At 39.7% G+C, this 16376-nt stretch overlaps 1 protein-coding gene across 2 annotated transcripts; it reads right to left on the minus strand.

The window, feature by feature from the left end:
- Positions 1-556: 556 nt before the first annotated feature.
- On the minus strand, positions 557-15786 carry DNAL1 (dynein axonemal light chain 1). 2 transcript variants are annotated; one of them, XM_005522510.3, is made up of 8 exons: positions 15741-15786; positions 13177-13215; positions 10191-10300; positions 9475-9530; positions 7901-7956; positions 6565-6691; positions 6014-6157; positions 557-4649 (listed from the first exon to the last, which is right to left on the minus strand). In XM_005522510.3, the coding sequence occupies exons 1-8, from the start codon at positions 15741-15743 to the stop codon at positions 4579-4581; spliced, it is 606 nt and encodes a 201-aa protein (XP_005522567.1). In that variant the 5' UTR covers positions 15744-15786; the 3' UTR covers positions 557-4578. The 2 variants fall into 2 exon arrangements, with proteins under 2 accessions (XP_005522567.1, XP_014107661.1); XM_014252186.2 differs by lacking the exon at positions 13177-13215 and having other exon boundaries at positions 15741-15781.
- Positions 15787-16376: the final 590 nt, after the last annotated feature.

Genomic DNA, 16376 nt, shown 5'->3' on the forward strand with positions numbered 1-16376 from the left:
GTGCAAACTAACTTTAGACAATCAAAAAACCCACATATTTGGAGCAATTTGGGTTCTATCTTTTTTTAACTGCTGGATCTAAGCCCAAGCTTCTGGAAGTTATTTTACCTACCGAAAGAAACCTTATAAAGCATTTTAGTGATTAGTAAGCTTTGAGTTATTGGTACTGTGAGGAGTTCTGCAGCAACTCCCTATGCGTTTTGTAAATAGCATTACAACCATCACTGCAGGATGCTGCTCTTGTCATTATTGGGCCCAACTGCTGTGGGGTAGGAAAAGTTTTCTTTATATCAGAGTTTTGAAATGACATTTCAGTGACATGGTCTACTGAAGGCTGAAGTTTCTGTTAGAGAAGCTTATGAATCAGTTAGCCTTCCCCTGTCTGGGTTTAATGGAAGTAATTGTATATTACTGTAAGAGAATTTCAAAGTGAATTAGTAATTTTGTACCAAAGAAAGACCAGCCATTTCTCTAACTTATCTGGATTTTTTTCCCACATATAGCAGTAGTAGACTTTTCTCTTAGAACCTAAGAACAAATTGTGACAACCAATGTCTTAAAAGATTAAAAAATATTTATGTATCAGATGACAACAATCACAATATATCAGCATTTTTAAAGCCTTATGTTATTTTCTATTCTAAAATATAGAGGCAATAAGGAACAGCATTTACATGCTATCATACTATAAATACATTGCTTCCTGAGCAGCTAGAAAAGTTTAATGAGAGCAATATTTAGTTTCCAAATACTCTTCACAAGCTGAACTATTTCATAACACATCAGCCAAAGACATTTGTATAAAATAAGGTTATATTATTTTTGAACAAGTTTCACAGAATAACATTTATAAACATAGGCCTAAATAATTTAAACACAGCAAATTTAACACTTTTTCATGCTACAAAATTACTGTATACAAAAGATTGCCAAAGGGGATGTTAAAAGTGCTCTCTTGCTTGGAAGTTTTTCTAGATGAGCTTACTTCTAGTGTAACCTGAGTCATCTGCTGGTTCTCAGGTCTTTTCTGTCATTTTTCCATCAGTTCTCAATAATCACTGCATACATCAATCAGCTCTTTGAAGACAGGTAAGTGTGCCAACAAACAAGCAAAAGAACTAACTAGTTCCTACCACTAATTTAATTTTAGGATATTTCTCTAAGGAATAAAGTGGATGCTAGGTCTCTGTAACTTCACTGGGAAAAGCAGAATTCCACATGGCTTGCACATTTTACATGGGTGCTCTTTTCATCCATGAATAATAGTGTGCTTCCACTTCACTGGATGTGGTGTGATAGGGAACAGCAGAGTGTACAAGTGAAAGCCAGGCCTTCCAGCATCTCACTCCACTCTCCCTGTGGGCACACAGGCCAAGGTGTCACTGTCACCTTATACATAACATTGTGTAGCACCACCAATATACAAACCAGCTGTTTTAATTCTTCCACCTTTCTAGTTCTTCCACCACATCCAGTGCCTAATTTTAAAGTGCAAATTTAAAAATTTAGGGAAAAAAATTAGGGAAACTTTACTTTGGAGGAGAAAACGTTTGGGTTTTTTTTTTTTTTTGTTCTTGAGAGTAATCACAACTCATTAGGCAAACCAAGGTAAAGTGAAGCTACCAGCTTTGAGATGAAGCATCTCCTGGCAAACAAAAGCCACTGTCAATTCTTTTCTTACTGTATTGTTTCAATGAGACTGACACACAGTTTTTATCAAAAGGGTTTTAAATTATATGCTAAGACTGGATGCCCCCTTCCTTCAATAATGATTTTTTTTCCCTTTCTTGTTGGTTTTTATCATGCAGCCCCCAAAGAAAAGAGCTAGAGAATTTGTGCCATTTCATCTATGGAAAGCACCAACGCCAGTGGGCCACACAATCCACCCAGCTCTAGCATCACCTACAAGAGTTTTGGACTGATTCCCATAGATGTAGCCTCTACTGATCACTTATGAGAGCCAGGAGCTGCTCTTATCCTTCACAACTTGTCAATGGACCTGTGTTTCACTTCAATTGTTACAGCATAGTCAGAACACTAAGTTTCTATTCCGCTCTCAGAATGCTCCAATATAGCCAAAGTGTAGGGTATTTGCTGTATCTAACATAACTTTCAGAAATGTATACACTTAGGCCATATTTAAAGAATCAATCAGCAGGATTACTTGGCATTGGACTGTGCTCATCATTCCCTTTTCCTACTGTCACAATCGTGTGGAGCTAAACCAGCCATACACACCAGTCTTGCAGCTGTGCTGGGAGAGACCAGGTCCACAGCTTCAACCACTTTTCTTTGTGGCCAAGTACTAGGAGAAGAGCACCACGTGGTCTATTCTGAAAATATCTCCAAACAAAGAGATGACTTTGGCATTTCTGCTTGTTGGGAACATTCAGAAGGCAAGTTTTGAGTCGGTCAAACTCCGGCTCACATGAACCACACTTTACAGTCATCAAGGGCACAGTCAATCCCCTGTGGGCCCCCCCAGCAGATGGGGCCAGCAGAGCCTAAGTGTGCCACGAGCTCTGTACTGCCCAAGCACACCCACCTTGCCAAGAGTGCTTGGCTGCAAGTGAACGGAGTGGCTTGGCTTCAAAAGACATGTGAAATGACTGCTGACTGTAGATACTCCTCCATGGTGCTTCTTGGTCAATGCTGCCTTTACTCATGATAAAGCTAGGAGAATACTTCTAAAGAAATAACAAATGAAAATGAAGTTGCCTAAATCCAGTGAACTAGCTAACTAAGAATGTAGTTTCTGGTAAAGAGAACAGGTGCCTGGAAATAGTTTGTGCTGGGTGAAGAGTCCAGAGTTTTTGCCATTGTGCTCTTGACCTTACTTTTAGTAATGGATCCAAGTCAAACTCAAACCTCTTCAGAAAACGTCAACTTAAATTGGAATGCTTTACAATTCCTCTAATAATCACAGATTAAGAAACAATATATTGAAAGTAAACTGTGATTGTCTTCTAATCATTTACTTCACAGTGTTCACTTAGAAACTGATTAGAGAGAATTGCCTACTGCAATTATACCTGGAGCTTGAGATCAGTACCACTATTGCCTGGGCCAATTCCACCATTTCATCTCTGAACTTCTAAGATTTCAACTCCTGCCACACCTTCACGAACAAAATAACTAAGAGTTGCATTCTGCCCCCATCCCTTCTATGGCTGGGCTGGAACCAACAGATACACTTGTTCCCACTTCAATTTAAAAAAAGATGGTACCACAAATTAGAAGAAAAGCTTGTTAAAAAAACGAAAAGGAACTGCAGAAAAATCTACTCAGGTGACTCCATCTGTTCTTCAAAAAGAAAAAAACTCTATTGTCATCCCACAGTGCAATCAGGTATGTCTTCATCGTTGTTTAATACTTTTCACTAGAAATAGCCACATAAGGAGCTGGTAACTGATTACCCTGCAATATAGCACATTCAGTACCTCTTCAATATTTTTTTTACCAATGCCCACTTCTCTTATCTCATCTCATCTCATCTCATCTCATCTCATCTCATCTCATCTCATCTCATCTCATCTCATCTCATCTCATCTCATCTCACCTCACCTCACCTCACCTCACCTCACCTCACCTCATCTCATCTCACCATCCCCACTAACTACATATACCTTTTCTTACTGCTTATACCTGTGCTTTCACAAAAAATGAGTATCCCCAAAACCAAAATTTTATGTCCTTGAGCCCAGGTCTTCTGTTTGCTATTAGATTCTCTGTTACTATCAGCCTACTTTGTTATAGGAAGATTCCAGAACTGAGAAGGATTATGTCCACCAGGACCCAATCCAAAGCCAGAAACCAGCTGTAGGCTAATAAGCCACATATTCCAATCTAAAGTAATTTCTTAGTAAGAGACAAACCCCAAAGTTAGTAGGTATTTTAGTCTTACTGAAACCATGCAAAGAATTCCCACTGCCTCTTAAAAATAAATAAATATATAAGTTATACATGGCCTCCTAAGCAATGCAGTTGAGTTCCAATGTGAGAAGCCCATTTCAAGACCTAAGGCCAGGAACAAGCACTCATCAGACCAATACCTTTTTGTGCGTATGTCTGCAACTACTGACCCTGTTTGACTTCAAGGAATGAAAAGGCAAACTCCCATATTAAAAATATTGAGAAAGTCCCATGACAAAATTAAACACAACAAAGCTTGTCAGGTATTTCTAAATCACAACATTGTTGTTTTGGCCTCAGAGTTTCCAATTCAATGTTGGCCAGCAGCACCAAATAAGCTAAAACGGTTCTTTTACAACCCAAGAGTGAACAACAAGCACCACTAATCAGGAATTAAAAATAGCTATGTATTAATTTAAATAAATTTTTGCTAGCCAAACAGCATGTAAACTCAGCTCCACTAGTCTCTACAGAAGGTGTCATAAGCTTGACAAAACCAGTGTGAGCAATTTTTGGTAACTAACTCTTTGGGTGAGAGACTGTGGAGATAAGCTGGTCTTTTAAAAACTTCCCAAAGATTTTCTTCAAAACATACTTTTATAAAAGTTTATGTGCCAAGCTATCTGGAGTTACTTTAATAATTTAATACCCAACAAGAAAGTGTCATCAGTTTCCTCCTTCTGCTCCTTCTGCTCCTTCTGCCCCTTCTTCCTCTTCTCCTTTAACAACTAAGGTACCTAGAAGAAAAAAAAAAGAGGAAAAGAAGAAGAGGAAGACATAGTTAATTATGATCTACCTGAAAGTTTCTGTCCTGCTGGAAAGAGTCAAAAGTTGTATTTCGTGCCTGTTTCTAACCAACGTGAACTTCTGCATACTGGTCTCAACTGGTCTTAACTAGAAAACCCTTCAACTGAAGAGCTCCTCTGCTGGATGTTTTTCCAACTTCCTGGGTAACAGGGAATAAAAAGGTACTAAAGCATGGTCTGCAAAGATCAGCCTCACTTGGTCTCTGGGAGATGCACCAAGTCAGTTCAACTGATAGTCAACAACCAATCAGCACATCACCCTTCTCTTGTGGGGCCCCTACTTTGTGCTGCCTTTTCCAGGACATATATGCCCAAGTTTTATGGTAGATAGTAAGACTAACCTTATACTACCAAGGGCACTTTTTTCCCACAATATGTGCCCTATTCTGTTTTTTTGTTTTACACTCAAAACTTTTCCTGCTACAACAGTAAATGGATCACTGCAGGCCATCCTTCCTAGCAGTGCAATTCTCTCATCAGGCTTCCACTTTTTAATAATTTTTTTTACTGCAGTTGATCTGGTTCTAGATATAATCTGGTAATAGATTTCTCATCCACCGCTCCCTGTAGTGAAGCTGCCTCCTCTTGTTGATATGCCTCCACTCTTCCCTTCCCTGCTGTTATTCTGACTCTGTTAGTGCTACCATTCCTGCTCTCCCCTTCACTGCTTTAGTAAACAGAGGATAATAGTGAACAGCTAACATCTCCATTGACAGGAATTAACATATTTAAAAATAAATTTCAAAATTATCTTATTTTTAGTCACTAAACGGTTGAATATCTATTCATACCAATGTCTTAAACAGGAGAGGATAACTCACAAATTGAGGCTTACTGCAGTAATGGAAAGGGATATTCAGGCATTTAGGAAATTTGCATGCAGTTTTTGTCCTTGCATCAAAAGCAAACCAGAGCATATCCCTGTCTATCTCCATTCTCCCACATCACCTCTTTTGTTGGGAAAACTGTTATTCAGCTTGGCAGATGCAAACCTTGTTAACTTATTTAATGCTAAATCTTTCCATTCCCTATTAGGTATTTGACAAAACTACTTGGGTAACTACAGAATAATGCCCAACTGTACGTGGCAAGACCACTTGGATTTAGCACTCCAAAATCCATCAAACACCGTGGCCAGGATCTCAGTAACTATTTCTGAATAACTCTGAAGAGGAGGGAGGAATATTAATTTCATGAGCACACAGATGAATCTCTGAGGATATGTTTAATTTCCCTGTGGTTGTCTTTATATTATGCTTTTAACTCACTCCAATTGCCTCATGACCCAAACTCACCATCCAGCTTTTTCAGCTTGGGTACCCGTTTGGTTGCTTCTTCAATCCAGCTGTTCTGATCAGCGGCAAATTTCTCTTGTAGTGGATTTCCTACAAACACCAGCTCCTCTAGTACTGGCAGCTCTGCCAGTCTCACAAACTCTGCTGCAACCACAAAGGTGAAAACACCAACCAGATTGTGGAACATGGAAAGTACATCTGCACCACACATTCCTTTCACATTCAGTGCAAACACAAAGAGCATGGACTGCAAGAGAGGGACTGCTTGGGCTCTAGCTGGTGTCAGGTTAAAGAACAGGGATGTGTTTTAAAAGAGGTTGGAGAAAGTTGATTCAAAGCTTGAACTTAACTGGACTTAGAAGTTAGATTCAATATTCTAACTATTTTTACTCTCTTACATGAGTGGATGTTTAGGGATTTTGCATATGTCTGCAGGCTGGTCAGTTAGGATCAAAGCTCCAGGAGATACAACACTGTTTTTCACTTGGTGACTTAACTCATGCATTCACCATTCTACACAAGTCTCTACGGAGTAGAGATGCATGGCTTACCCCAGTCTTTCACCAAATTATTTGACATATAAAGAACCTTCAGTTTCTTCATTACACGGATACCCCTCAGTTTCTCAATTAAGTTGTATGAGATCCACAGCTCCTCTAAAGTTTCAGCAACTGCCTCCTGGAAAATGAGAGGACTACTCAGATAAGCAGAAATACATCTTCCTTAGTATTCATACTCCTTCTTCACCTTCTACAGTTCACCTCATGTGAGAAAATATGAAGGTATATTGGTCCTCATTTCCTTTTAGGCAGCTCCCTAATTATTATGCATGACAAGTGTTCATGGGAATTAAAAGCAAAATTATATATGAGGATAGAAATCACTATATTAGAATAAAACAAGATGTAGGTGGCTGGAGTAGTTCTAAAGGCATAGGGGCAGAGGAGACAAATCTGCCTACTTGTGCACTGTGAACATATGTGAAGAGAATACAATTTGACAAATGCTTTGAAAGGGATGTTACACAGTGTGAGAGCATTATTCATTCTGGTATATTCTGGTATGTTTGTATCTGCTGGCCAGAAATCACATTCATAGCTCCCTCAGAAGAGAGTTTTTTTTAAACCAGTCATTATACATGAACTCTGCATTTCACACTTAAGAGATATGGCATCTCTGAAAGTGAGAACAGCTTTGAGGAGAAACAGTGTATCTTGAGAAAGAAAATAATTTATATATTCATTTTAAAAATACTGATCGAAAAAAGTATTCCTCTGGCCTGAATTCAAATGTAACAAAATTGATCCAATTTTTTCCTCAGCTAATTTTCCCCTACTAGTTAGACTCAGTCCTGCCACCATCAACTCTAAAGCCATACTGCTCAGGGTGCCAGTTAACATAAAAAGGATTGACTCTCAGGAAGTGTGTGTTTACAGGACTGCCAATATTTGTATTAAAGAAGCATAGCTTAAGTATCTTCTGGTAGAAAATTCTGTGTGCAAAAGGTCTGTAGGAATTATATTCATGTAAAGCCAGGAATTTAAAGTGCTTTACAGATAGACAGCAGTTTTCAAATAGAAGTTCTGATCATCTTTATTAAAGACAACAAAATCTCTCTTTCTAAAATTCCTCTGTGTAGTAAATTAAGGTAGCAAAATTTCCAAACATTAAGAGCATTTCAACCAAAAAAAGTGAACGATTATCTGAAAATTCAGAAGCAATACATAAGAGGGAGAACAGATGATAGCAAAAGGAGAATATAAAAAGTTAGTGCCTAACCTTTTATTCAATTAATTTTATTGAATTCAGAAAAGACTTATATGAACACAGGGGAATTACCTCATATTCTATATTGTTAGTGAAGAATTGATACTAAAAAGCACATACCAATCCATTCAAGTTCTTTATGTTATTTCTTCCCAAAGACAGTATCCTCAAATTTTCTGTAATAAATTTTTTTAAAGAATCTTGTTAATAAACAGGGTCTTTTTAAATAAGAAGATGCTGTAAGTCACGTAGAATGCCATATTCTGCTTACAAACTGCACTCTCAACAGGATGCCTTAAGAAAGAATGACCTAACAGAAACAAAATCTGATCTAAACAGATCAGCAGGAATTGATGCAGTGGAAAGCTCAGAAATACACTCCTGAATCCAAAGCTGCTCATGTGTAGGTTACCTAGTTGAAATTCAGTTTTGAAATACTGAACAAAAATTATTTCACCTTGCACCTGAACTCTAACTGCTGACTTCCTTCTTTTGATCTTAGATAATTCATATCCCTTCTTCTTCAGGCAAATGTGGTTCTGATCTTAAGACAGCAGATTTGGTTTCTATGCTAGAGGCAGCATATAAAGCTGCCTTACAGATGCCTGATGAGAGACATTCAACTTAGCTCTAGTTTGTCTGGCTTTAGCATCAAATACTTGGTATAGACTGGATGTTTTGAATCTACATTAATATAAATATTTAAGATGCTTTACAGGCTTTTAATGTTTCATCCCACCCCCCTAAAACATTTCATTGGCTTTACTTCTATGTATAACTGCCTAATTATTTTTTCTGATGATAGTTACTCAATTGAAGTATTACAGAACAATTATTTGGAAAGACTACTGGAATATTTTTCCCTGACTAGTATTTCCAAATCTTTTGAAGTCTGAGCTTATTATGAAAAGATCTCTCGATCTTTTGGTCTGCTCTTTGACAGATCTCTTGGTGTGCAGGTGAAAAGGATGAAATTCCAGGTTCCTTATCTATCTAGCTGGCATTTTAATAGGAACCAAAAAGCCTGGAAGCTCCACTTCAAAACCTGCAGCTCTTTGCGAGCCTCATGCCACAGTCGAAGTCTTAAGGACAGACTATTAAGACTTCTGTTCCAAAGTCAGTAACCCAAGAGTTTCAAAGACAGCTGTCCAAGAAAGAGAAACTCTACTTCTAGACCGGTGGCACATCCATTTATAAAGCATGAACAAAATGAAACCAAGTATATGCAATCCTCTGCAAAGTGGAATGACATTTTTCCATCCAGGTCTACAACACTCCAACCTCACTGCAACCAATAATGCAGTTGTTGAACTTCAGACTGTCTCCATCAGGAGCATGGAAAATGGTCATGACATCACTCTAGAATTGATTAGGTGTTGAATAGCACAGCAAGGCCCACTGGAGGGTACTGAAGTGCTAACTGGATGGAATGTTTTGATTGTTGCACTGATTGAGACAACTGTCAAGGCTAGTGCAGGAATACCTGCTGCAGTACGCCACTGCTGCTCAGCATGCATTCCCAGTAAGACTGGTCATTTTAAAGGTCACTTGTAATGTTCTATGGGGAGGGAATAAAAAAGGATAATAACAGGTATAAATAAAGCTGGATACATGTAACAAATGATGGCATATATCCTAACCAGGCAACTAGAAAACAAACAATGGACACAAGGGACAGCTGGCTTGTCACTTACTTAGGTTGTTCAAGTTGGCGATTCTATCAATGCAATTTGTAGACAGCGACAGTTTCCTTTAAAAGCAAGAATAATCAATTCACAGTATATAAGGGATCACTACATTGGAAGAGTTCCATATCCCAACACCACTGCATTAGAAATAATTATATGTTCTTGTCTCATTAGATGGTAAATGAACTGAATGTGTAAACAGACTCAAAATATCCTCAAACCATTAAGATTTCTTCAGCTTTATTTAGATTCTGGGAAAGTACAGTAAATTACTTACATGACATACTGGATTATCTCTTGATGCCTAGCCTTATTAAATGCATGGATGTTTATTTCTGAAATTAATCTCTTTCTGAAAGTCTTGCTCAAATTGCCTCTTTTTTTCATGAATTTTGGAGTGGATCATAAATGTACCATTTAGCTGATAGACTCCAAATACAGATCTGTAATTATACACTGATAAACAGTATATGATTTTTCTGGGGACAAATATTAATACAGAATCTACCCTAACACCTTCTGAGTTAAGTTACAGGGGTCTTTGAATTAAAAAGGGCAACTGTGTGCAGGAAGAGAATCTCAGTTAAGAAAAAAAAAGAGAAAGCTGCTGCTTTGAAGGCCACACTTAAACACAGTAAATAAATATTTGCAGTGGACAGCAGAAAAACTGAAACAAAGAGAGGGGAATATTTTGTTTCCAACATATTTTAAATAGAACTTACTCGCAGTTAACAAGAGCAGAGAGAGCACCATCCATCTTTTCCACAGGAGGGACCTGCCCATACAGTTTCACTTCCTTTGCCTCTGAAGCCTTCTGTCCACTTTTCTCTTCCTAAAGAAAAGAAAAGGTGAGGAAGAGACTCACTACTGCATGGAATAACCAAAAACCACTACACTGAAAGAATTATTCTAAAAGTGATTACTGTAGAAGTAATTCCAATATACTACTTGAAAGAGAAAGCATTCTGAGTACTGTTATCAAGATTCCTGCTGATGTAGCATAAAAAGGGTAAGGCTAGCTTATTTTCAAGATATCAGAATAACTTATACATTACATATGCTGGTTTTTAAAAGTTGTGTAACACTTGAGCAATTTAATAAAGCAGTCATCTGCCATAAAGAATGGAGAATAGATGGAAGGTTAAAATTCTGAATTAAGGTATTTCCATGAAGACTGATATACAGAAACCTCACCTAGTGCCAATCTACAGCAGAAGCATATTTAAAAGTTCTGACAGCCAAGCCTCCTTCCCACTTCAACCACAAATTTCAGAACCATGCCTGGCTCACAAAACAAACTGTCCACAGGGAAGTGTGTTTTGGAGGAGAAACTCAACAGATTCACAGCATTAAGAATCTTGAAAAAAAAAAAATCTAATTAATCTAATTAGAAAGAGTGAGGGAAGATGTCACACTTAGAGAATACAGCAAAAGATTTCCTATTTACAACCTAGGTTGATAATTCAGAGCCTTGGAAAAATGGACATAACTTCAGCATTTAGGTTTATTAAAAAATATGGTCTATTAAAGCTTTCAAAATTCTGAAGTGATGGCAATTATTGACTAAACACTTGGAACAAGCACCCATTTAGAGAGTAGCAGCAGTTTTGACAGCTGCCTCCCTGACAGCACAAAGGGAGCATTTTGTCAGTTCACTCAGTTTTCAGTGCAAAGACTGGAGGTCCATTAACAAAGGAGAAATCTTGGCACTTTCAAAACAAGGACTCTTGTTTTCTCCTCCATTTCATGCATCTACTGAAAAGAGAGATAGCTGAGTGTGCCCCAGTTTATACAGCTACTTTGTAATTAAATTAATCATATCCCATAAGTCTTTTAGTATCCCACAGCAGAACATCAGCTTTTGATAACATTATTTTTCCGCTTATGCACCCAAAATACTTCAGAAAACTTAATTTAATTTTTAAAAAATTATGTTGCCCTGTACATTTATTTATATTCCAGTTTCTGACCAAATTCAGTGTGACAGTATTTTTACTCAAAATTAGTGATTTAGCAAATGTCAGATGCTTTGCTGGAATATGGTGATAGATGTTCAAGCAAAGTAACTATATCAATGTGAAACTTCCATTTTCTTTTCTAAGAACAGTGCTGTATCTATTTGTATTTACACTAATTTTGTAATCTATTAGCCTATTCCAACAAATGAAAATACATTTTTCCTGAAAAACATGTAAGGCAGAAAGCTTCCAACTCATACTGGGCCAGCAGTGAGCACCTGCAGAAGAAATTCCATCCTGATTGCCAAGTACTTCTGTAAGCAGCTGCACAACCACAATATGCCACAAAGAAAGTATAGGTAGAACAGACATGTTTTTCTAAGAACAGGTTACATGTTTACCAAGTTGAAGCTGCTTTGATTTCCAGTTGCTTTGATTTAACTAACATCACCCTGACTGTAGGGCATAGGTAGACCCTTATGCCAGAGGGAAGAAAAACATTTGGAATGCAACACAACCCCAAATGCAGTTGTACAAGTCACATGGACCCAGATTAGGAAGAGTAAAAGGAAGATTTAGACTCACCCCCAATAACTTGAACAAAAAAGCAAATTCAGCACTTTATGCCTAATGTTAATAGAAACTCACTGACACATACTGATTCTGTCTAAGAGACATATGACAGAGGAGCAAATGAAAAACAAATCTGTAATAGGAAACAGGGAGCTGAAATTCTGGAAGGCAGAAAGGGTGAGGGAGACGAAGCAAACTTTTAAAATACGCAGTTCATACCTCTTCTAATGCTAATGTATGCAGGTTGTTGTATTCTAGTTCTTAATAGGAGAGCAAGAGCGAAGTTTGTGGGATATACCAACATAACTGGAAAATCCCTGAAATACTGAAGGTACTAAACAATGATAAAACTCAAAATGGAAGTAATCTTCAGTTACAGGCTAGTACCTTGAGCTTCTGGCTTTCAAGTGTTCCTGCCCAAGCTATGACATCCAGATCTTTTAGAGACCAAAACATTCATAAATCCTTGCTCTAGCAGCTGGCCAGAATTAGCAGGGAAGTGTATGAACACCCAACAGCATATCTGTCTTCATCTAAAATTCAGAGACTAGAGAAAGATTGTCACTGGTTTTAGTGGACAGTGAACCTGATCCTAGAGCATCCTTCATCATTGTTTGAAATTACATCAGCATCCTTGCCAACACACAGCTTTTTGCAAGACCAGGTCAGCCACCACCAGACAAATGAGTTTCTGTATTAACAGAGTACTTTAAGAAGAAAAAAAATCAAGAAACTCATTCTGAGTCAAGCTTTTCACAATATGAGGGACCATAAGTTAAAAGACATGTAGAAGTTTCACTGAATTCAGTATGGCGAGAATTTCATACTTCTTTATTCTGTGGGAAGGACTGCACTTAGGTGAAATGAACAGAGCATAATTAAAACATAATACATCCCCAACTTGGAATCTCTTTGTGACTTCAGGCTAATGCATATTCAGCAGAACAAGGCAAGAGGGCAAAACAGAGTAATCTTTACCAGTTGTATCAATTTAACAGGAACATTCAGAAAGTCCAACAGAATGTACTATACAACAATAACAGTAATCATCATTTTACTTTGTGATACTTCTTAAAGCAGATGTTTCAAGTAGACATATTTCTTACAATGCTTGAAAAACAAAATGAGCTGAATACAGTCAAACCCCATGCTGCTAGACACTGTTCTAGTAACTTACCCATCTGGCTAGAGCTTCTTTTATGGTTGTTGCTTTTGCCTAAAAGTGAAACAAACTTAGGTGAATATTAATCAATTTTTTAAGTGGCTTGTTCACTGCAAATCTATTTCCTCTCCCTTCCCTATCCTCCTTGTTTTCCCCACTTCCACCACTTTCCTGTTGTTTTCCCCACTTCCACCACTTTCCTGTATTATCTTGGGTCAGCCAAGTCAAAGAAGGTTGAGCCCTGCAGTATCCTGCAATTTTGTTTTCTAGGGTACTCTGCTGCATTTTCAGAAGCAAACAATGGGCTTAATATCAGGACATTATCTTCCTGATCTTACTCTCTGCCCCATGGCACACTGCTTATTTGCTTTTATGGTGAAATTCAATTCAAGGGCATAAAAAGTTACTGCGTTGAAAATTGCGGTCTAATGCTCTTAAACCATCACAGTTTCTATTGTGCATTAGCAACTTCCTGTCTGAAAGCAAGTCTGTGACCAGAAAATTATAAAGCCTCCTAAAATTCACTGAAGAAAATTACGTACTTGCCAAAACTCGAGAGCAATCTGGATTATACATATTTGGGGTTTCTTTCCAATTGTTTTGCATTAAGTTACATACACCATGTGATATGAAAATGTGTTATTCAGTTTGGGAAAACCCGACAGCTGCTTTTTAAGGCTTTTTGAGGACTGACCTACTGACCAACATTCTATTGTCACTAACTCTTACTTTTCCACCTCACATCAGAGTCTTAGTGAAACTACATAAAGATATCCAAAACAGTAGTATGTAAATATCATGTTTAATGCTTCTCCAAACATTAAACATGTTCCAAGATGTCTTTTGGATTAAAAAGATTTCAGAGATAAATCTTTTACAAACAGTGATCAACAGCTGTCTTTCTACAAATACAGGAGGGCTCTCCTGTATTTTGTCATCTCTGTTTTGTCATCTCTGTTGCTCTTAAGTGTAGCAGGACATGGATAAAAGCAGCCTTTCAGGTAATCAGCTATATAACCCCCCACACTGTAAAAGTTAAAAACAACAAACTTACTTCCCCCAAAAATCAGGCTGCCACCTCAGTCACAGAGCTTTAGTGCTGGGGACTACTCTGGACCACAGGAAACTCTGGTCCCAGCAGTAAAGGCAACAGCCGAGGCAGCTGCATATAAAAAATGGCCACAGGCACCGAGCCAGCAACACCAAGGAGCCTGAGCATGCATCTCAAACATTAACATGAACCTCCATTTAGACATCTTCAAATGTTCCAGCTGTTTCTGCCCACTGACAGGCATTCATTTCAATCTGGTCTATACCAAGTGATAGCTAGCTCTAAGTTCCATTGGAGATGACGTGCAAACATGAGCCACAGCAATAGCTCCCCAGTGTCTGCCAAAGATGAACATCTGCATGACCTCTTCGGGTTCAGATCACATCCCTAAATTCCCACTACAACAACCACATTCATACCAATTAACAGCTAACAGTGTGCAGACAAAACCAGCTGACTTCCAGTTCATCCGGGTTTCCTGGCCAGGAACTTTACTGCCTTTTTCATAATTATAGCAGCCAGTCACTACAGCACTTGGGTACATGAACTCGGTCACTCATGTTAAAGACAGAAATGCATTTATAAGACCAGTGCCTGCTGCTGTTTCAAGTAATGCCTAGAAACAGTTTGTACTTTAAAGCTACTGATCCATGTGAGCACACAGGAGTAGCTTCTTCCCTGACCTCTGTGGACTTATCTCTGCCAATTTGATGAAAACATGGACATCAGCACAGTGGGTTACCTGGAGAGCACATATTGGGAACTTCATTTTCTTTGAGGTGCACTTGAAATTTCTGTAGGTAAAGCATCATAAAGTATCTTCTGCCACAGGAGGTTACTTAAGGGATAACTTCCCCCAAGAAGCTTATCTGCAGGGTTCTTCTACCTGCCTACTGAACAATTTTCTACAGGTATTTAGACTAAAGAAAGCCACAATATTTAAAATATTCAAAGTGCCAAGTAACCAGTGGTCACCCTGAAGAGTCACCATCAACATGGCAGGAACAAGAAACAGAATCTCTGAAGGGGAAGCATAACCACACCGGTACTAGTAATAGTTGCAACAAAATATGTATTTCCACCCCACAAAACATAGCAGTTGGACACACAGCATTTACAGAATTTAGACCCCTAGGAAAAAGCAAAACAGCGACACTTCGCCTTTATTTGCAGACATTTATTTGCATTTTAAATAGATGAAATCGGAATTGCACAGCAACAGATACCAAGCTAATCACTGTAGTGATCGCCGATACTGCCGCCTTAAAACCACGTACTGACTGACGTTTGTGAGTCCCCCACTTTCCTCGCTTATCCTCGAAATTCCCTTTTCCCAAAGCACAGCAGCAGGCCACCGTGCCCCGCCTCAGCCGCCGCCCCGAGCCCCGCGCTGCCTCCCGCACGGCTCCGGCCGAGCCCGGGCTGCTCGGCGGGCCCGGCCCGCGGAGGGCTCCGCGCCGCCCCTCACCGCCACCGCCGGCCCGGGCAGCGCTCCGGCCCCGGGCGCCGCCCCGGCCGCAGGACTCACCATGGTGCCGTGGATACCGCGAACGCTCCGGTTGCTACGGGCGCGGGGAACGCCCCGCCCGGAACTCGCGTAGCGGCCCGCGGCGCCTTGTGGGACTGGCGGGGCTGGCCCGGGCCTTGTCCGAGCCCGGCGCGGGGCTCACGGCACCCGCGGGGCGCTGGGGAAGCCCAGGGCAGCTGCGAGCGTCCACCGCTGTGGCCGCTGCAGCTCATCCAGTCCCCCGAGCTCTCGTCTTAATGAAATGTGATGGGCGTTTGGCCTGGCAAAGGATTCCTGTAGCGGGTTCCTGGCTCCTCCGTACAAGAGGAGCTACTGGAGAGGGGCCGGTGGAGAGCCACGAAGATGAGGGGTCTGGAACCTCTCTTTTGTGAGGAGAGACTGCGGGACCTTGGCCTGTCTGGTCTATAGAAGGGGAGAGCTCGCCCAAAGATACAAATACCTCAAAGGTGGGTGCCAAGAGGATAGTGCCAGACTCTTCAGGGTGCCCAGTGGCAGGACAAGTAGAAACGGCCTTAAGTTGAAACACGAGAAGTTCCACCTCAACATGAAGAACAGCCTCTTTACATTGAGGGTGGCAGAGCACTGGAATAGGCTGCCCAAGGAGGCCGTGGAGTCTCCCTCTGGAGACAGTCCAAA

Source organism: Pseudopodoces humilis, chromosome 7, assembly GCF_049639895.1.
Source record: "Pseudopodoces humilis isolate 2021_Gansu_Grassland_sample_001 chromosome 7, ASM4963989v1, whole genome shotgun sequence".
In the NCBI taxonomy this organism is placed as follows: domain Eukaryota; kingdom Metazoa; phylum Chordata; class Aves; order Passeriformes; family Paridae; genus Pseudopodoces; species Pseudopodoces humilis.